This window comes from Rhinolophus sinicus, chromosome 7 (assembly GCF_057876585.1).
Source record: "Rhinolophus sinicus isolate RSI-liver-muscle chromosome 7, RSI-T2T, whole genome shotgun sequence".
NCBI lineage: Eukaryota > Metazoa > Chordata > Mammalia > Chiroptera > Rhinolophidae > Rhinolophus > Rhinolophus sinicus.
This window is the reverse complement of record NC_142507.1, coordinates 25,938,075-25,956,563: the sequence shown is the minus strand read 5'-3', so window position 1 is coordinate 25,956,563 and position 18,489 is coordinate 25,938,075. Positions and strand designations below refer to the sequence as shown.

Below are 18,489 nucleotides of genomic sequence, written 5' to 3'. Positions count from 1 at the left end.
AGTATGCCAATAGTAAGTACTCACTAGAAACAGATTCTCATAAAATTCCAAGAATCTTGTGTCACCTTATCTTTGTTCTCACTTTTATTATTTATTTACATTGCAGATTAAAAAAATCAACAGAAACTTCCCTGTAAACCAGCAGGTAAGATGGAAGAATACTTAGAAAGTCAAATTATGTATTTCTTTCATTTTATTTATTACAGAAGATAATCTTGATTGCATTTCATTTTTATGTGGAAATAGTTGGTACTATCATTTGCTATCTTCAGGAAAATACGTAGTTTATTAGATTTCTTTCATAGTATATGTCTGTTTCATTATATTAAAAAGCAGTTTTAAAAATCTTTTATCTAAGTAAACTAATTATACAAATATATTATATGTATTTAAATACAATGTTAAAGAACTTGGAAAGCTATTTACATGAGAATTTTACTGTATCAACATTTGGGAGAGCTTTATTAAATTGATCTAAAAGTTAAAGGAAATTTTCAAAATTTGCTGACTGTTTTTCAAATGAGTCTAAATTGAGGCATTGAATGAAGATAACGTCTAATTAATCAAGCAAAGATTTTAGTTGACATAAAATTAATAGTTGGTTATAGTAAATAACTGATACCCCTTATAACTTTATTATGCTAAAATCAAGTTTTGTGTTACTTTTATAAACAAAATAACATTAATTTGAGTAGGAAAAGTATGTGAAGGCTCAGTGTTTTGTCTCATGCATGTACTTGGTATACAGGATTTGTGTGATGGTGCAACTGCATCGGCAAGGCGTAAACTTCTTACCCTTGACATCAACCTCAGTTTGCAACCACTAATCAAAATTAAATGTCTAAGGTATCTATTCATAAATGGTATACCAATCACAAATTAATTTCAATGGTAAAAATTGCCTTCAGTTTATAAAAACTAGGTTATTTTCTTAACTATACCTCAGTTCCCTCATCTGTTTGTATAAGCACAACTAATAAGTTTGTTTTTAGGATTAAATGGTATCACATGTAAAGTTCTCAATATACACTATTATTATCGATAATGTGTTAAATTTTTAGACTTGTTCTTTGGAATACAAAATATATGTTCTTGTATAAATTATATTATTAATTATGCCACTAGCCCTGACTAGCACGCAAAGCCATGTGTGACTGAAATATTAGTGAGAACAGCTCGGCAGAACTCAGCATGTCTACAATTCTCAGAACTATGTATTTCCAGCCCTAGGCATCCCATGCCTCCTAAATTCAGGACCTCATGCTTGAGACAGGTTGATGTTTTGCATAGATGCAGAGGTTGGAGAGATATATGTGTCTTATCACATTCCTCAGCAAGCTGTGGTTATATTTGAGGCCCTTGTTTGCAATGCTAAGACCAGATCTTTTGCCTAGAGCTTCTGATTCAATAGCTCTATGACGAAACATGAAAAACTACCTTTGCATCTCTCATCCCATCCCAGGTAATTCTGATGCTGGTGGTACAAGGTGACATCTTGGGAAAAACAGTTTAACAATTTCATAGGGTTTCAGTAAAGGGAAAAGAAATTACTAATGAGAAATTAATCAAATGGAAAGAAACATCAGCAATGGAGTAAGGTTGTAATGTCCATCAGAAACCTAGGTTGTTTTATTGCCAAATGTATAGAAATGTAGATCAACTTATTTGGGGAATTCTTGCCAAAAATATAAATGATAAACCTTTTTGAAGAATGACTCTAATATCTGTGTTAGTACCCTTCTTTGCCCTTTCTAACCTCAACGTGTGAAGAATTAATAATTAGTGTAATTTATATTAAATGTGAATCTTTCAAAACATGTGAAGAATTAATAATTAGTGTAATTTATATTAAGTGTGAATGTTTCAAATGTTAATGTTTCACAACTATTCTTTTGTTACATACATAATGATGTTGAATTTTTAAAATTAATTTTTATTTAAGTATAGTTGGTATATAATCTTATATTTATTATATCAGTTTCAGGTGTACAATATAGTGATTTGACATTTTTATACCTTACAATTTGTTTATCGCACTAATTCTAGTGATCATCTGTCACCATGCAAACTTATCATAATATTATTGACTATATTCCCCTTGCCCTTTTCCCCATCCACCCACTCCCTTGCTTCTGATAACCATCTCTTTGATTTTTATTTCTATGAGTCTGTTTTTGTTTTCTTTTGTTTTCAGATTGTACATATAAAGGAAACCATACTGTGTTTGTCTTTCTCTGCCTGACTTATTTAACTTAACATAATACCCTCTAGATCCATCCATGTTGTCACAAATGGCAAGATTTTATTATTTTTTATTGACGCAGAATATTCCATTGTATATATACATATAACCACTTCTTTATCCATTCATCTATTGACGGACACCTAGATTGTTTCCATATCTTGGCTATTGTAATTAATGCAGCAATTAACATAAGGGTGCATATGTCTTTTTGAATTAGCGTTTTCCTTTTCTTTGGTTAAATACCCAAAACTGGAATTGCTGGTTCATATGGTCTATACATCTTTTAGGTTTGTTTTTTTATTTTATTTTTAGAATCTCCATAGAATTTTCCATAGAGGCTGCACCAGTTTGCAATTCCACCAACAGTGCACAAGTGTTTCCTTTCTCCACATTGTCACCAACACATATTATTTGTTGACTTTTTGATAATAGCCATTCTGACTAGTGTGAGGTATCTCACTGTAGTTTTGATTTGCATTTTCCTGACAATTAATGATACTGACCATCTTTCGTATGTCTGTTAACCATCTGTATGTCTTTGGAGAAATGTCTTTTCATGCCCTCTGCCCATTTTTCAATTGGATTTTTTGTTTGTATTGAGTCATATGAGTTTCTTGTATATTTTGAATATCAGCCCCTTATCAGGTATGTCATTAGCAAATATATTCTCCCATTCAGTGGGTTGACTTTTTGTTTTACTCAAGGTTTCTTTTGCTGTGCAGAAGATTTTTAGTTCCATGTAGTCCCATGTGTTTATTTTCGCTTTTGTTTCCTTGCTCAAGGGGACTTATCCAAAAAGATATTACTCAGATTGATGTCAAAAGTTTACTACCTATGTTTTCTTCTAGGAGTTTTATGGTGTCAGACCTGACATTTGTCTTTAACGCATTTTGAGTTTATTTTTGTATATGATATGAGTGTTTCATTTTTTTTGCATGTATCTGTTCAGTTTTTTTAACACCACTTATTGAAGAGACTGTCTTTCCTCCAGGGAATATTTTTTACCTCCTTTGTCGTAGACCATGTAAGGAAGGGTTTATTTCTGGTCTCTCTATGCTGTTCCATTGATCTATGTGTCTGTTTTTGTGCCAGTACCATATTGTTTTGATTACTATAGCCTTGTAGAATAGTTTGAGATCAGAGAGCCTGATAACTACAACTTTGCTCTTTTTTCTCAAGAATGGATTGGCTAATCAGGGTCTTTAGTGGTTCCATATAAATTTTAGGATTATTTGATATAGTTCTGAGAAGAAAGACATTGGTATTTTGATAGGAATTGCATTGAATCTATAAATTGCTTTGGGTAGTATGGTTATTTTAACTATATTAATCTTTCTAATCCATGAACATGATATATCCTTTCATTTATTTGTGTCCTCTTCAATTCCTTTCTTCAGTGTCTCACAGTTTTCAGAGTACATGTCTTTCACCTGCTTGGTTAAGTTTATTCCTAGGTGTTTATTCTTTTTGATGCAATTGTGAATGGGATTGTTTTCTTCATTTTTCCTTTTGATTGCTCGTTATTAGTGAACAAGAATGTGACAGATTTCTGTATATTAATTTTGTTTCCCACTACTTTATTGAATTATTTGATTCATTCTATTAATTTTTTTGGTGGATTCTTTAGGGTTTTCTATATATATACTAACATGTCACTTGTAAATAGTGACAGTTTTACTTCGTCCTCTCCTATTTGGATGCCTTTTATGTGTCTTCCTTGTCTGATTTTTGCGGCTAGTACTTCTAGTACTGGGTTGAATAATAGTGGTGAGAGTAGGCATGGTTGTCATGTTCCTGATCTTAAAGGAAAAGCTTTCAGAGTTTCACCATTGAGTATGATGTTAGCTATGGGCTTGTCACATACATAGCCTTTATCAAGTTGAGGTAAGTTCCTTCTATATGCACTTTGTTGACAGTTTTTATCATAAATGGATGTTGAATTTTGACAAATCCTTTTTCTGCAACTATTGAGATAATTATATGATTTTTATCTTTCTTTTCTCTCTCTTTTTTGTGATGAGTCACATTAATTGTTTTGTGGATATTGAACCATGCTTGCATCCCTGGTGTAAATCCCACTTGATCCATTTGATCAATAATTACGATCCTTTTAATGTACTGTTTAATTCAGTTTGCCAGTATTGAAGAGATTTAGGCCCTTTCTCTGCATAAGGTTTGGGCTTAGGGAATGTTGTTGTTGGTTTGATCTTCTATTCAGACCACTAAAATTTTCTCCATATCAGGAATATGGCTGTTCCACTTTCTTATGATTCATGTGTTCACTGGAGTAGCACTGTTAAATTCCTTCCAGAACATTTCCTTTACATTCACAAGTTCACTGTTTGGTACAACAGCCCTAGCTTTTGGCCTATCTTGGCTTTCAACATACTTTCCTCACTAAGCTTAATTATTTTTATCATTTGATTTATAGTGAAAGACTTGTGACTGTTCCTTACAGTTGGACAATTAGAGACCATTATATGGTTATTACTTGGCCTAATTTCAACATTTTCTGTTTTAGGGAATACGGAGACCTGAGGAAAGGGAGAGAAATGGGAGAAGGGTTGGTTAGTAGAGTAGTCAGAGCAGACACAATATTTATGGACTAAATTTGCAATTTGTATGTGGTGCCCCAAAACAATTACAACAGTAATATAAAAGATTACTGATCACAGATCATCATAACAAATATAATAATAATGAAATAGTTTAGATTTTGTAAGAATTACCAAAATGAGACACAGAGACACAAAGTGAACAAATGGAGCCAACAGACTTGCTTGACGCAGGTTTGCCTCAGACCTCCCATTTACATAAAAATAAATAAATAAATAAAGCAATATCTGCGAAGTGCAATATAGCAAAGCACAATAACATGAGGAATACCTGTATATGAAGTCATCTACCTATACTGATCTTTCAGGACATTACTTTTTTAAAGTAATCACATATCACCATCTCATTGTACCACAGATTACCCTGCTCATACCTAGTTAACCTTCTAAAAGTAAGTGAATATTTTCACATCTAATACTCTTAAATGCCATCAGTTTGTTTCAGTCTAACAAAAACTATTTGGATCAACAACATATTAGCTAATATTCTGAAGTTTTTGCTACTGTAGTTTTGATAAGAATATCTTTTGCAATCAAAATGGCGGCGTGAGGTGAGCCTCTGGAAATATCCCCTGGAATTTACAACAAATTGAACAACTATAAATCCACAAAGGACTCCTTGCACAGCAGACAGGCAAGACGAAGAGGCTCACTACTGAATTCACCTGAAGGAGGGCATATTGCGCAAGCAGGGGAGGAGGGAAGGGAAAAGTGCAGAGACAGGGCCTCGCAGGTGCAGGACGCAGACCTAGCTCAGTTCTCCAAGCTTGCTACATCCCACAACTGCCTCAACTGTGGGAGAGGGAATAACTCTGACTGCTAGGGCTCCGTTTATGGCCCACAGGGCTGAGGGGACAGCATATAACATGGCTGAACCCATTGCTCACGGCAGAGACCTTGGAGCAAAGACTGAGGGTAGAAGGCTGAAAACGGTGGTTTAAGCACTCACTGCCATAGAAAACAGAAGCCTTAGGCACTGAGACTAGCTGGGCCCCCTCTACCCTTCCCGAGCTCGCCCCACCCCTACCTGCCCAGTGCTAGAAGCGGAACAGTAGCAGTGTCAGATCAAAAGAACAGAATATTTGCAGTTTTGAGAACTGTGGTCCACAGACAAAGAGATGCAGCCCAACTAGTTATGCAAAGGGGAGAAGCCATGGAAGCAGGACTGGCTGTGGTGATGGTCACAGCCATTGCTCTGGGCCACCTCTGCCCCTGTCCCCACCTATTCAGGTGGATCCCTGCAGGAGTAAACAGAACTGCTGAAACATAATCTGCTGCAGGAAGAGCTTTGGAATTTCAAAAGCTCTCTGCATCCCCACAAGGACACGGCGTCCTATGACCCAGGCAAACCATGAGCAGAGGAGAAGCCCGCCTTCCAGGGGATCCCCCATTGTGTGAGAAGCTGGAATAGTGCAGAGAAAACATAACACTACACTGTGAGAGAGAAAAAAAGGCTGCAGTCAGAGAGAAAATAAAACATCCTATCAACAGGTACTGGAAAACAAAAGAAAGACCTCTTTTCTATAAACCTGTTGCAGAACCCATTCCTGTAGACGCCCAGGAAGAAAAATAATAAATCATTAATTCCCATGAATAACCAAGGCAACAAGACAGCTCAGAAAGAAAATGAAAAGTCTCCAGAAAATGAATTTAAAGATATGGAAATATGTGACTTAAATGACAGAGAATTCAAGACTGCAGTTCTGAAAAAACTCAACAAGGTGCAAGAAAACACAGAAAGGCAGTTTAATGAACTCAGAAACAGAATCAAAGAACAACATGAACATTTTGCTAAAGAGACTGAAATTTTTAAAAAGAACCAAATAGAATTTCTGGTGATCATGAACTCAATAGAAGAAATGAAGAATGAAATAGCCAGCTTAGGTAGTAGAGTTGATCAGATGGAGGAAAGAATCAGTGACATTAAAGATAGAAACCTGGAAATGACACAGATGGAAGAAGAAGGAGACTTGAGACTTAAAAGAAATGAAAGAACTCTACAAGAATTTTCTGATTCCATCAGAAAGAGCAATATAAACAAACAACCCAATTGAAAAATGGCCAGAGGACCTGAAGAGACATTTCTCCAAAGAGGACACACAAATGGCAAATAGACATATGAAAAAATGCTCAAGATTACTAATAACCAGAGAAACGCAAATCAAAACCACAATGAGATATCACCTCACCCCAGTTAGAATGGCTATCATCAACAAGACAAATAGCAACAAGTGTTGGAGAGGCTGTGGAGAAAAAGGAATCCACATACACTGTTGGTGGGAATGCAGACTGGTGCACTCATTATGGAAGGCAGTGTAGAGGTTTCTCAAAAAATTAAAAATAGAATTACCATATGAGCGAGCAATCCCTCTCTTGGGTATCTACCCAAAAAAATCTGAAAACATTTATACATAAAGACACATGTGCTCCAATGTTCATTGCAGCTTTATTTACAGTGGCCAAGTCATGGAAACAACCAAAATGTACTTCAATAGATGAATAGAGAGAAGTCATGGTATATATACACCATGGAATACTACTCAGTGGTAAGAAAAGATGTTATAGGACCATTTGTGACAACATGGATGGATCTTGAGAGTGTAATGCTGAGTGAAATAAGTCAGACAGAAAAAGCAGAGAACCATATGATTTCACTGCTTTGTGGTTTATAAACCAAAAACAACAAAAGAACAAAACAAACAAATGAGAAACAAAAACTCGTAGGCACAGACAATAGTTTAGCGGTTACCGGAGGGTAAGGAGGGAAGGGTGTTGTAGATGAGGGTAAAGTGGATCAAATATATGGTGATGGAAGGAGAAATGACTCTGGGTGGTGAACTCTGTGGGGACAGAGCCCCAGAGACTAGTTTACAGGCTCTCGGCCTCATGTGAAGGGGTGCTGGCTTGGGTGGTGAATGGCCGTTGGCTGTGGCTGATTGGCCGTCGGCTGTGGCCAGTTAGCCGATTGGCCGCTGGTATAACTGCTGCGGCTACGGAGGATTGCCGAGGAGCCAAGCAGAGCCGAGCAGAGCCGAAGAGAGCAGAAGAGGAGGGCCGAGGAGAGCGGAAGAGGAGAGCCGAGAGAGAGGAACAGAGGAGAGAGTGGAGGAGAGTCGTTGGTCGGTCGGTTGGCGGAAAAGTGGACGGCAGGTCGGCGTCCAGTGGGCCCAGCCTCCAGTGAGACCATGGTGGTATGGCTCCCCTACCTATGGTTCCGTGGGTGTTCCTTTTTGGCCTCACCATATCCTGCGTTCTTGTGTGGGGAGCGGGAGCAGAGACCCCGCAGGCCGCCCCGCCTGAAAGATGGCGCATCGAGCAGGGTCTCCAGCACGACAACTCACAATGGGGTTTATAGATGATGTAATACAGAATTGTGCCCCTGAAATCTATGTAAGTTTACTAACAATTGTCACCCCAATAAACTTTAATTAAAAAAAATAATATGTTTTGGTTTCATTCAGTGAATCATAAAATTGTTAAACATGACCTGGGTATTCTGATATGTGTACATATGATTCACATAGCTAGGATGGCATAGGAATGCATATGTATTAAATTGTTTTTAAAAGCTTCTTTTAGAAGACAGACACCTCATGTTTTTTTTTCTTCCTAGTGTTTCTGTGGTGGTGGGATTTTGTACACGTCCTGCAGCTATACGCACAGGTCCAGACTGGTTACTTAAGCTGCTCAAAGTCTCTTCTGATATCAGAACTCAAATGCAGATTTGTCTGTCTGAGAGCATACACTTTTTCAGCTGATTCTGCTAGATCTAGGAGTTTCTAAGATATATATTTTCAGGCATAACCACACTTATGAAGATATGTGTGCTGAATTTTCTTTGTAGAACAAGCTCCTTTTAATATGTATTTCTTGTTAGAGTCTGCCAAAATGTTTCAAAAGTATGCTGAAAATATCAGTTACTATGTCGTTATTGACTACACATTGAAGTAGGTAACAAAAGCAGCAATACAAATGTAGGTTATATAAATCAGTTCAAGGAATTAAGTTAAATATGTTCCTCAATTAGAAAGAACAGTCTTCTATGTTATTATTAAGGTTTAAGCCATTTGACCGTCATGAAAAAAGAAATGCAAATTAAAGTCTTAATTTATTTCTCACAAAATTCTCATTTCTTTTCTATTATTGATACTTAGGTTTTGTTATTTGCACATTGATATTGTCTATTGCACACCTTTTTATTATAAAGTGCTTTTATTAATCTTATTTAATGCTTTTTCCCTGAATTCTACCATGTCTGGATATAAACACCGTCACTTCTGTTTTATTCCATTTGCTTGGCATGTCTGCCTTTGCTCACCTTTTATTTTCACTTTCCTGAGTCACATCGTTTCATATGATTTTTATATATATTGCATAATTGTGTTTTGCTTACTGAAATAATATGACAGACTTCTTTTAATGAAGAAATTTACTTCATTTATTATAATTAAATAACAGATATGTGTTAATTCTACAATCCTATTTTATAGGTTTTATTAAATACATTATATTACTGAATACTCCCTGTTTGTGCTTACTTTCAGTTGAAAAGGTTTACCTTACTATAATCCTCTAATTTACAATTATTCTCCATTTTATTAGATATGAGCTATAGAATCCCTAATTTGAAAAATAAGATAATGTACGAGTAAACATTTATCCTTTCTTTTTTCTTTCCTAATGTCACATGACTTCTATAAATTATTTTATATATTCAATATATTTACTTTCCTATTATTTTATCTTTAGCATTGAATGGTATATTTTGATAACTGACTATAATATATGATAAAGTCAGCATAATTATGCTACTGGTAGTTTTCTTTCCCCAAACACTCCCAACTATTCTTATTTATTTTATTGCACGTTTTAATGTTCAATAGTTTGCAACATTTAAATCCGCTTTTGTAACAATTGCCGATTCAATTTAGTCTTACTTTTTAAAGACACTATAATTTCTACTATCCAGTACCATCTTGGTTTGTTTGTTTGTTTGTTTGTTTGTTTGTTTGTTTGTTTTTACTCATTTCAGTTCTCTGGTTGGCAGAAGTTTGCCCTCTTATATTTTCTATAAGAAAATTATCTCTCTTCAAGAGAATAATTTTTCCATTTGTTTTTACATGTTCAGAATTTGTAAACTGTGTCCTTTATGCTTGACTAGCATATTGGTATTAAAAGTTCACAGTTTCTTCCTTTCAAAACATTATTATCTTCATGTGTTAAATTTTGCAGTTGAGGTGACCGAAGCTAAATTGATTTTTTTTAATTAAAGTTTATTGGAGTGACAATTGTTAGTAAAGTTACATAGATTTCCGGGGTACAATTCTGTATTATATCATCTATAAATCTCATTGTGTGTTCACCACCCGGAGTCAGTTCTCCTTCCATCACCATATATTTGATCCCCCTTACCCTCATCTACCACCCCTTTCCCTCCTTACCCTCTGGTAACCACTAAACTATTGTCTGTGTCTATAAGTTTTTGTTTTTCATTTGTTTGTCTTGTTCTTTGTTGTTTTTGGTTTATATACCACTTATCAATGAAATCATATGGTTCTCTGCTTTTTCTGTCTGATTTATTTTGCTTAGCGTTATAATCGCAAAATCCATCCATTTTCCTCTTAGAAGATTTCTTTATTGACCTGGCCTAGATGATCAAAAGATTCTTTCCTTTTCTTTGATGATTTTTTTTTGTTGTTGTTGTTCTGTTTTTTTGTTTGTTTGTTTGTTTTGTTTTTTTATAACTTGATTGATCTAGGCCTCAATATTGACTTTTCTGGTTCAGTTATTCCTGGAACACCATGTGCTTATTTGATTGTTAGACACAAATCTTACATTTTGCAAAAACTTTTTTTGTATTAAATATAGCTCTATATGTTTGTTTTTTTCCCCATAAGTGTTATTCTCTTATTCAGTTTCACTAGTTACGTACATATTGGGTGTCTTTTACTTTTCTTCCATAGTTATTTTCTAGTGAACTCTTTTATATTCTTCATTTCTATTTTACTTTTCGTATTTTCTCAGTCTTATTGTCTATTCCTAGGTGAGTTTCAGCAGTGTTTATTCTGATAGTATCTTTGAATTTCAACTTCATTTCTGTAAATTTTAAATTTTGTTGTCATTTCTCTACTGAGATAAACCAGCTATGTTTCTTTTCATTTTTGTTTTAGTGTCTTACCTGTGGTTTTTATGTCTGCTTTGTTTTGTTTTGTAGGGGAGATTTTTTTCAAATGTATGCAAATTTTTATTACAATTTAAATTGTTATTGTAATATTTCCTGAATATTGTTTATTTTGAAATGATATTTTCTGTTTATAATTTCCCTTGTGTTGTAGTACGTATAAAGAGATATTATAATGATAATAAAGTGATACTTCAAATGAAGTAATTTTTTCCCTCGTCAATACTGTAGAGCAGGAGCCAACACTATTCAGACATTCACAAACTTTCCTGAAACCATTTACCCTAACAGATCCTTATTAACCATACCCAGATAATAAATACAAAATTCTGGTTATGGGAGGAAAAACATTTGAAAATATTTTTCTTTTTCTCAAATTTAGAATGTTTGCAAATCATCTATGCTTTGCATGACTGGAAGCTTTTTAAATATGTCATAGTGATATGAACAATTTTTATAAGCTGAGAGAATAATGAATCCCTAAAATTAGACATGCCATCCCTGCTCATAAAAGATGCATTTCAACACTCATCTGCTGCTTATACTTCTATAAGATTCACACAGAGCACTGTATTTTATGACTTCAAAGCCACGTTGATTAGGTAATTTCCTATGCTCTTATAAACTGTAAGTTCATTATTTTCTGTGCTTTTTAACATGCCATACTGTAGCTAGTACATCTCATAATCCAAAAATATTGGGAAGATATATTGTCTGATGAACTTATCTACTGTGTCAAAGGAAAACAATCTCTTCTGATATTGTTAATATGTATGACCTCATTACCTAGTCCAGAGCCTATGCATTGGAAATATTTGATTATTTTTTTCAATTGACAAATCAGTTGATTTTCTCAATTGCCTGAATAATTTTATAATTAGTTTCAAGATTCAATTTCCGTTGGGCATGTTATTGATGAGAAATCAGAAATGATAAAAGCTAAGTAGGGATTATTAAATTTTTAAATTATTTATGTAACTTCAGATATGTAAGATCATGAAATATGAAACTTGAAATCTTAATTTATGTCTATATCTGCATCATTCTATAATTGTACAATAAAGGAAGAATATTGTAAGTTAAATCTGAGAGAGAGAGAAGAGAGAGTTTCATTCTTTTGCATGTGGCTTTCCAATTCTACCAGCACCATTTATTGAAGAGGCTGTTTTTTCTACATTGTATGTTTTTGGCTTCTGTGTTGAAAATTAACTGTCCATATTTATGTGGGTTTATTTCTAGGTTCTCAATTCTATTCCATTGGTCTAATTTTCTGCCAATACCATACTGTTTTGATTATTGTTGTCCTGTAGTACAAGCTGAAGTCAGAAAATGTGATAACTTTAACATTGTTCTTTTTTCTTAGGAATGCTTTGGCTATTCGGGGTCTTTTGTGGTTCCATAAATATCTGACAAATTTTTGTTCTATTTCTTTAAAAAATGCCATTGGTGTTTTGATGGGGATTGCATTAAATCTGTATATTGCTTTGGGTAACATGGCCATTTTAACTATGTTCATTCTTCCAATCCATGAGCATGGAATGTCTTTCCATTTCTTTGTGTCTTCAATTTCTTTTAAAAATGTCTTGTAGTTTTCAGCATATAGGTCTTTCACATCCTTGCTTAAGTTTTTTCCTAGGTATTTCATTCTTTTTGTTGCAATTGCAAAAGGATTGCTTTTTTTATTTCTTTTTCTGAGATTTCATTGTTAGTATATAAGGAATGCAATGGACTTTAGAATGTTGTTTTTGTAGCCGGCAACTTTACTGTATTCGTTGATTGTTTCTAACAGCTCTTTGGTGGAGTCTTTAGGGTTTTCTATATATAGCATCATGTCATCTGGAAGGAGTGACAATTTAACTTCTTCATTCCCAATTTGGATGCCTTTTATTTCTTTCTCTTTCCTGATTGCTCTGGCGAGGACTTCCAACACTATGTTGAAAAGCAGAGGTGATAGGGGACAGCCCTGTCATGTTCCTAAATGTAGAGCAAAAGGCTTCAATTTTACACCGTTATTTATGAAATTAGCTGAGGGTTTGTCATATATGGCCTTTATTATGTAAAGATATTTTCCTTCTATATATATTTTATTAAGTGTTTTAATCATAAAATGATGTTGTATCAGGTCAAATGCTTTTTCTGCATCAATTGATATAATCGTATGATTTTTGTCCTTTATTTTGTTTATGTGATCTATCACATTGATGGAATTACGTTATGTTGAACAATCCTTGTGCCCCTGGGATGAACCCCACTTGGTCGTGATGAATAATCTTTTTAATGCATTGTTGAATTCGATTTGCTAAAATTTTGTTTAGGATTTTTGCATCTATATTAATCAGAGATATTGGTCTGTAGTTTTCTTTTTTTCTGTTGTCCTTACCAGGTTTTGGTATCAGGGTAATGCTGGTCTCATAAAAAGAATTAGGGAGTACTGTGTCTTTTTCAATTTTTTTGGAAGAGTTTGAGCGGGATTGGTATTAGATCCTCTTTGAAGGTTGGGTAGAATTCACTAATGAAGCCATCTGGTCCAGGACTTTTTGTTTTGGGAAGGTTTTGGATGACTGATTCAATTTTGTTACTGGTGATCGGTCTGTTTAGATTTTCCAGTTCTTCATGGTTCAGCCTAGGAAGGCTATGTTTTTAAGAACTTGTCCATTTCTTCTAGGTTATTTAATTTTGTGGCATATAGTCCATCATAGTAGTCTTAGATGATCCTTTGTATTTTTGTGGCATCCATGATGACTTCCCCTTTTTCATTTCTGATTTTGTTTATTAGTGTCTTCTCTCTTTTTATCTTAGTGAGCCTAGACAAGGATTTGTCAATTTTGTTAATCTTTTCAATGAACCTGCTCATTGTCACATTAATTTTTTCCATTGTCTTTTTGTTCTCTATTTCATTAAGTTCTGCTCTGATTTTTATTATTTCCTTTCTTCTGCAGACCTTGGGTTTCATTTGTTCTTCTTTTTCTAGTTCTTTAAGGTGTAACATCAGGTTACTTATTTGGGATTTTTCTTGCTTCTTGAAATAGGCCTGTAATGATATAAATTTCCCTGTTAAAACTGCGTTTGCTGCATCCCGAAAATTTTGGTAGGGTGTATTTTCATTGTAATTTGTTTCTATGTATCTTTTGATCTCTCCTCTAATTTCTTCTTTGACCCTGTCTTTCTTTAAAAGTATGTTGTTTAATCTCCATGTATTTGTGGTTTTTCCTGCTTTCTTTCTGCAGTTCAGATCCAATTTCAAAGCCTTGTGATCAGAGAATATGCTTGGTATGATTTCAATCTTCTTAAATTTGCTTAGGTTAACTCTGTGTCCCAATAAAATTGGTCTATCCTTGAGAATGTTCCATGTACACTAGAAAAAATGTATAGTCTGATGTTTTAGGATGAAGTGCTCTATAAATGTCAATTATTTCCATTTCATCTAATGTGTCATTTAAGGCTGCTATTTCACTATTTATTTTCTGTTTGGGTGATCTATCCATAGCTGTCAATGATGTATTTAGGTCCCTTAGCATAACTGTGTTTTGGTCAATTTCTCTCCTTTAGTTCTGTTAGTAGTTGCTTGGTATATTTTGGTGCTCCCTGATTGGTGGCATAAATATTGATGACTGTTATGTCTTCCTGTTGTACAGTCCCCTTTACCATTGTGAAATGTCCATCTTTGTCTCTTGTTAACTTTTTCACCCTGAAGTCTGTCACCTGATATCAGTATAGCTACACCTGATTTTCTCTGGATACCATTTCCTTGGAGTATCAATTTACAACCTTTCACTTTGAATCTATGCTTGTCCTTCTGGCTGAGGTGTGTCTCTTGGAGACAGCATATGTTTGGGTTTAGTTTTTTGATCCAATCTGCTACTCTGTGCCTTTTTTTGGTGAGTTCAGTCCATTTATATTTAGGGTGATTATTGATATGTGAGGATTTCCTATCATTCTATCTTTAGTGTTCCGGTAACACTGTGTCTCCATTGTTTCTTTTCCATTTTGTTGTTGTCTATTATTTCTGTGTGGTGGTATTCTATGATGTTTCCCTGTGTTTCTTCTTTTATTACAGTACATATTCCATTCTAGAGTTTTTTTGAGTGGTTACCCTTAAGTTTATGTACAGAAGGTTTGACGTTTAGAGTATTCCATTTTCTTCAGCATGCCTACTTTCTCCACTCCCATATTCAAACAGCCAGGCTCAGATCACAGAGAGGCCACCCCCACATGAATCCAGGCCCAGCTCAGGCATTCGCCAACTGCATACAGCTTTGAGGAACCTTCCAGGTAGCCATGGCAAGTAACAGACAGGGTTGAAACTGCTCTGTGTAGGAACCCTACACAAGAGACACCAGAAACAATACACCCAGAGGCCAACTTCAGACCAAACCAGAGCACTACCTAGTTGGACCTACAAGCGACACATCCAAAGGAAATTCTCCACAGGCACAAGAGCCCACAGGGGTCAAGCCTTCTCTGATAGGTCAACCCTCACACAGCAGCTCATACACTGTGGACATAGCCAATTCTCACAACTAGCCTGCCTGGTAGGCAATCCCACCCACTGATAAACCAAAAGCAATTAAAGCTCAACATCAACAGGAGAATACACACAACACAAGGAACACCTCTGGAACATATACACAGGAGAATAGAGAGACTATGAAATTCAAATATAAAGGACACATACTACATAAGGCCACTCAGAAAAGACTGAGAGACATAGGGGATCTACCTAGTACATTGAAGCAAACACAGAGCGACAGCCAGAATGAGGAAACAAACATTTCCCAAATAAAAGATCAGAAGAAACCAGGAGAAATGAAACTAAATGAACCCGAGGTAACCAACCAATCAGATATAGAGTTTAGAACCCTGATTATAAGAATATTTAAGGCACTTAGTGAGCATCTCAACAAAGAGATAGTAAACAGAAAGAAGGATACAGAAATCATAAAAAAATAGCCAGTCAGAAATAAAGAACACAATAACCGAAATGAAGAGCCCACTTGAAGGAATAACCAGTAGATTAGATGAAGCAGAGGATTGAATCAGTGATTTAGAAGATAAGATAGTAGGAATCACCCAATTGGAACAACAAAAAGAAAAAGAATTAAAAACAATGAAAATAAGAGACATGTGGGATAACATCAAGTGTAACAACGTTTGCATCATAGGAATACCAGAAAGAGAAGAGAAGAAAGGGATCAAACACTTTTTGAAGAAATAATGACCCAAAACTTCCCTAACCTGGTGAAGGAAAATTACACACAAACCCAGGAAGCACAGACAATCCTTAACAAGATGAATCCAAACAGGCCCACACCAAGACACATTATAGTTAAAATGGCAAAGATTAAAGACAAATAAAGAATCCTAAAAGCCGCAAAAGAAATACAGTGGGTTCCTTACAAGGGAACTCCCATAAGACTATTAGCTGACTTCTCTACAGAAACTTTGCAGGCCCGAAGGGAGTGGCAAGAAATATTTGAAGTGATGAAAAATAAAGGCCTAGAATCAATATTGCTCTATCCAGCAAGGTCATCATTTAAAATTGAAGGAGAGATAAAGAAGTTCCCAGAAAATAATAAGCTACAGAAATTCATTACCACCAAGCCAGCAATGTAGGAAATGTTAAATGTTAAAAATAAATTGAAAACAAACTAACAAAGGAAGACCAGAAATACAAATAATAAAATGGCAATAAATGTATAGCTATCAATAATCACTTTAAATGTGAATGAACTAAATGTCACAATCAAAAAACGTAGGGTGGCTGAGTGGATAAGATAAAAAAGAACCATGCATAGCTTTATACAAGAGACTCCTGCAGATCAAAAGACACACACAGAGTTAAAGTAAAGAGATGGAATAAAATATTTCACGCAAATGGAAAGGAGAAAAACCCTGGGGTAGCAATACTTATATTGGACAAAATAAACTTTAAAATGAAGACTATAATAAAAGACAAAAAGGACACTACATAATAATAAAGGGATCAATCCAACAGAGGACATAACCCTAGGAAAGATTTATGCACTCAACATAATAGGTCTTAAATATAGTAAGCAGATTTTGACTGACACAAAGAAAGAGGTCGACAATAACATTATCATAATAGGGGTCTTCAACACCCCATTGACACCAATAGACAGATCCTCTAAACAGAAAATCAACACAGAAATGTGGCCTTAAATGACACATTAGACCAGTTGGATTTCATCGATATTTTTAGAGCATTTCACTCCAAAGCAGCAAAATATACACACTTCAGAAGTGCACATGGAACAATTTCCAAGATGGACCACATGCTAGGCCACCAAACAAGTCTCAATAAATTTAAGAAGATTGAAATCATATCAAGTGTCTTCTCTGACCACAGTTCTATGAAACTAGAAATCAATTACATGAAGAAAATCGGAAAACACACGAACGCATGGAGGCTGAATAACATGTTCCTAAAAAGTGAATGGGTCAACAATGAGATCAAAGAAGAAATCAAAAGATATCCCAAGACAAATGAAAATGAAAACACAATGACCCAATATCTCTGGGATGCAGCAAAAACAGTTCTAAGAGGGAAATTCATAGCAATGCAGGCCTACCTAAAGAAACAAGAAAAATCTCAAATCAACAGTCTATCTTTACACCTAAAAGAACTGGAAAAATAATAGCAAATGGAGTACAAGGAAGGAAACAATAAAGATCAGAGTGGAAATAAATGAAATAGAGGCCAAAAAATAAATAAATAAATACAAAAGATCAATGAAACCAAGAGCTGTTTTTTTTGAAAAGATAAACAAAATCGACAAACCTGTAGCCTGTCACCAAGAAAATGAGAGAGAGGATCCAAATTAATAAAATCAGAAATGAAAGAGAAGAAGTGACAACAGACACCACAGAAATAAAAAAATATATATATATTTTTGTTATTATCATTAGTTTCAGGTATACAAAACAATGTAATATTTAGACATTTACACCACTCAAAGTGATAACCCCCCTTCCCCAATCTACTACCCTTCTGACATCATATATAGATGTTACAGTTCCACTGACTCTATTCTTTATGCTATGCTCTACATCCTGTAAAATATATATATTAGTTGGCATTCATTATTATTCAGTTTCAGCTTCAGGTATATACTGCAGTGCTCAGGCAACTACACTGTCCATGAAGTGGTCTCCCTAATAAGATAAGTGTCCATCAGACACCCTACAAAATCTTTACAGCTTTATTGATTTTATTCCCCAAACTGTCTTATCCCCATGGGAATCCAGTGGTTATCAATTTGTGCTTTCTAATCCCTACCTTCTCCCTCATCCCTACCCGCTCCCATCTAGCAACACTCAGTTTCTTTCTCTATATCTCTGAGACTGTTTCTGATTCGTTTTTTCATTTATTTTATTCTTTAGATTCCATATATAAGTGAGATCATATGGTATTTGTCTTTCTCTGTCTG

General features: G+C 34.9%; 1 protein-coding gene across 9 annotated transcripts in view; it reads left to right on the top strand.

Moving 5' to 3' along the window:
* Nucleotides 1-18,489, top strand: part of SNTG1 (syntrophin gamma 1) — an 817,517-nt gene that overhangs the window by 696,501 nt on the left and 102,527 nt on the right. For all 9 annotated transcript variants that reach the window (XM_074318426.2, XM_074318425.2, XM_019712572.3 and 6 more), the window contains one exon: nucleotides 107-145. In XM_074318426.2, the coding sequence (XP_074174527.1) occupies nucleotides 107-145 (39 nt within the window). The remainder of the gene's footprint in view (nucleotides 1-106; nucleotides 146-18,489) is intronic.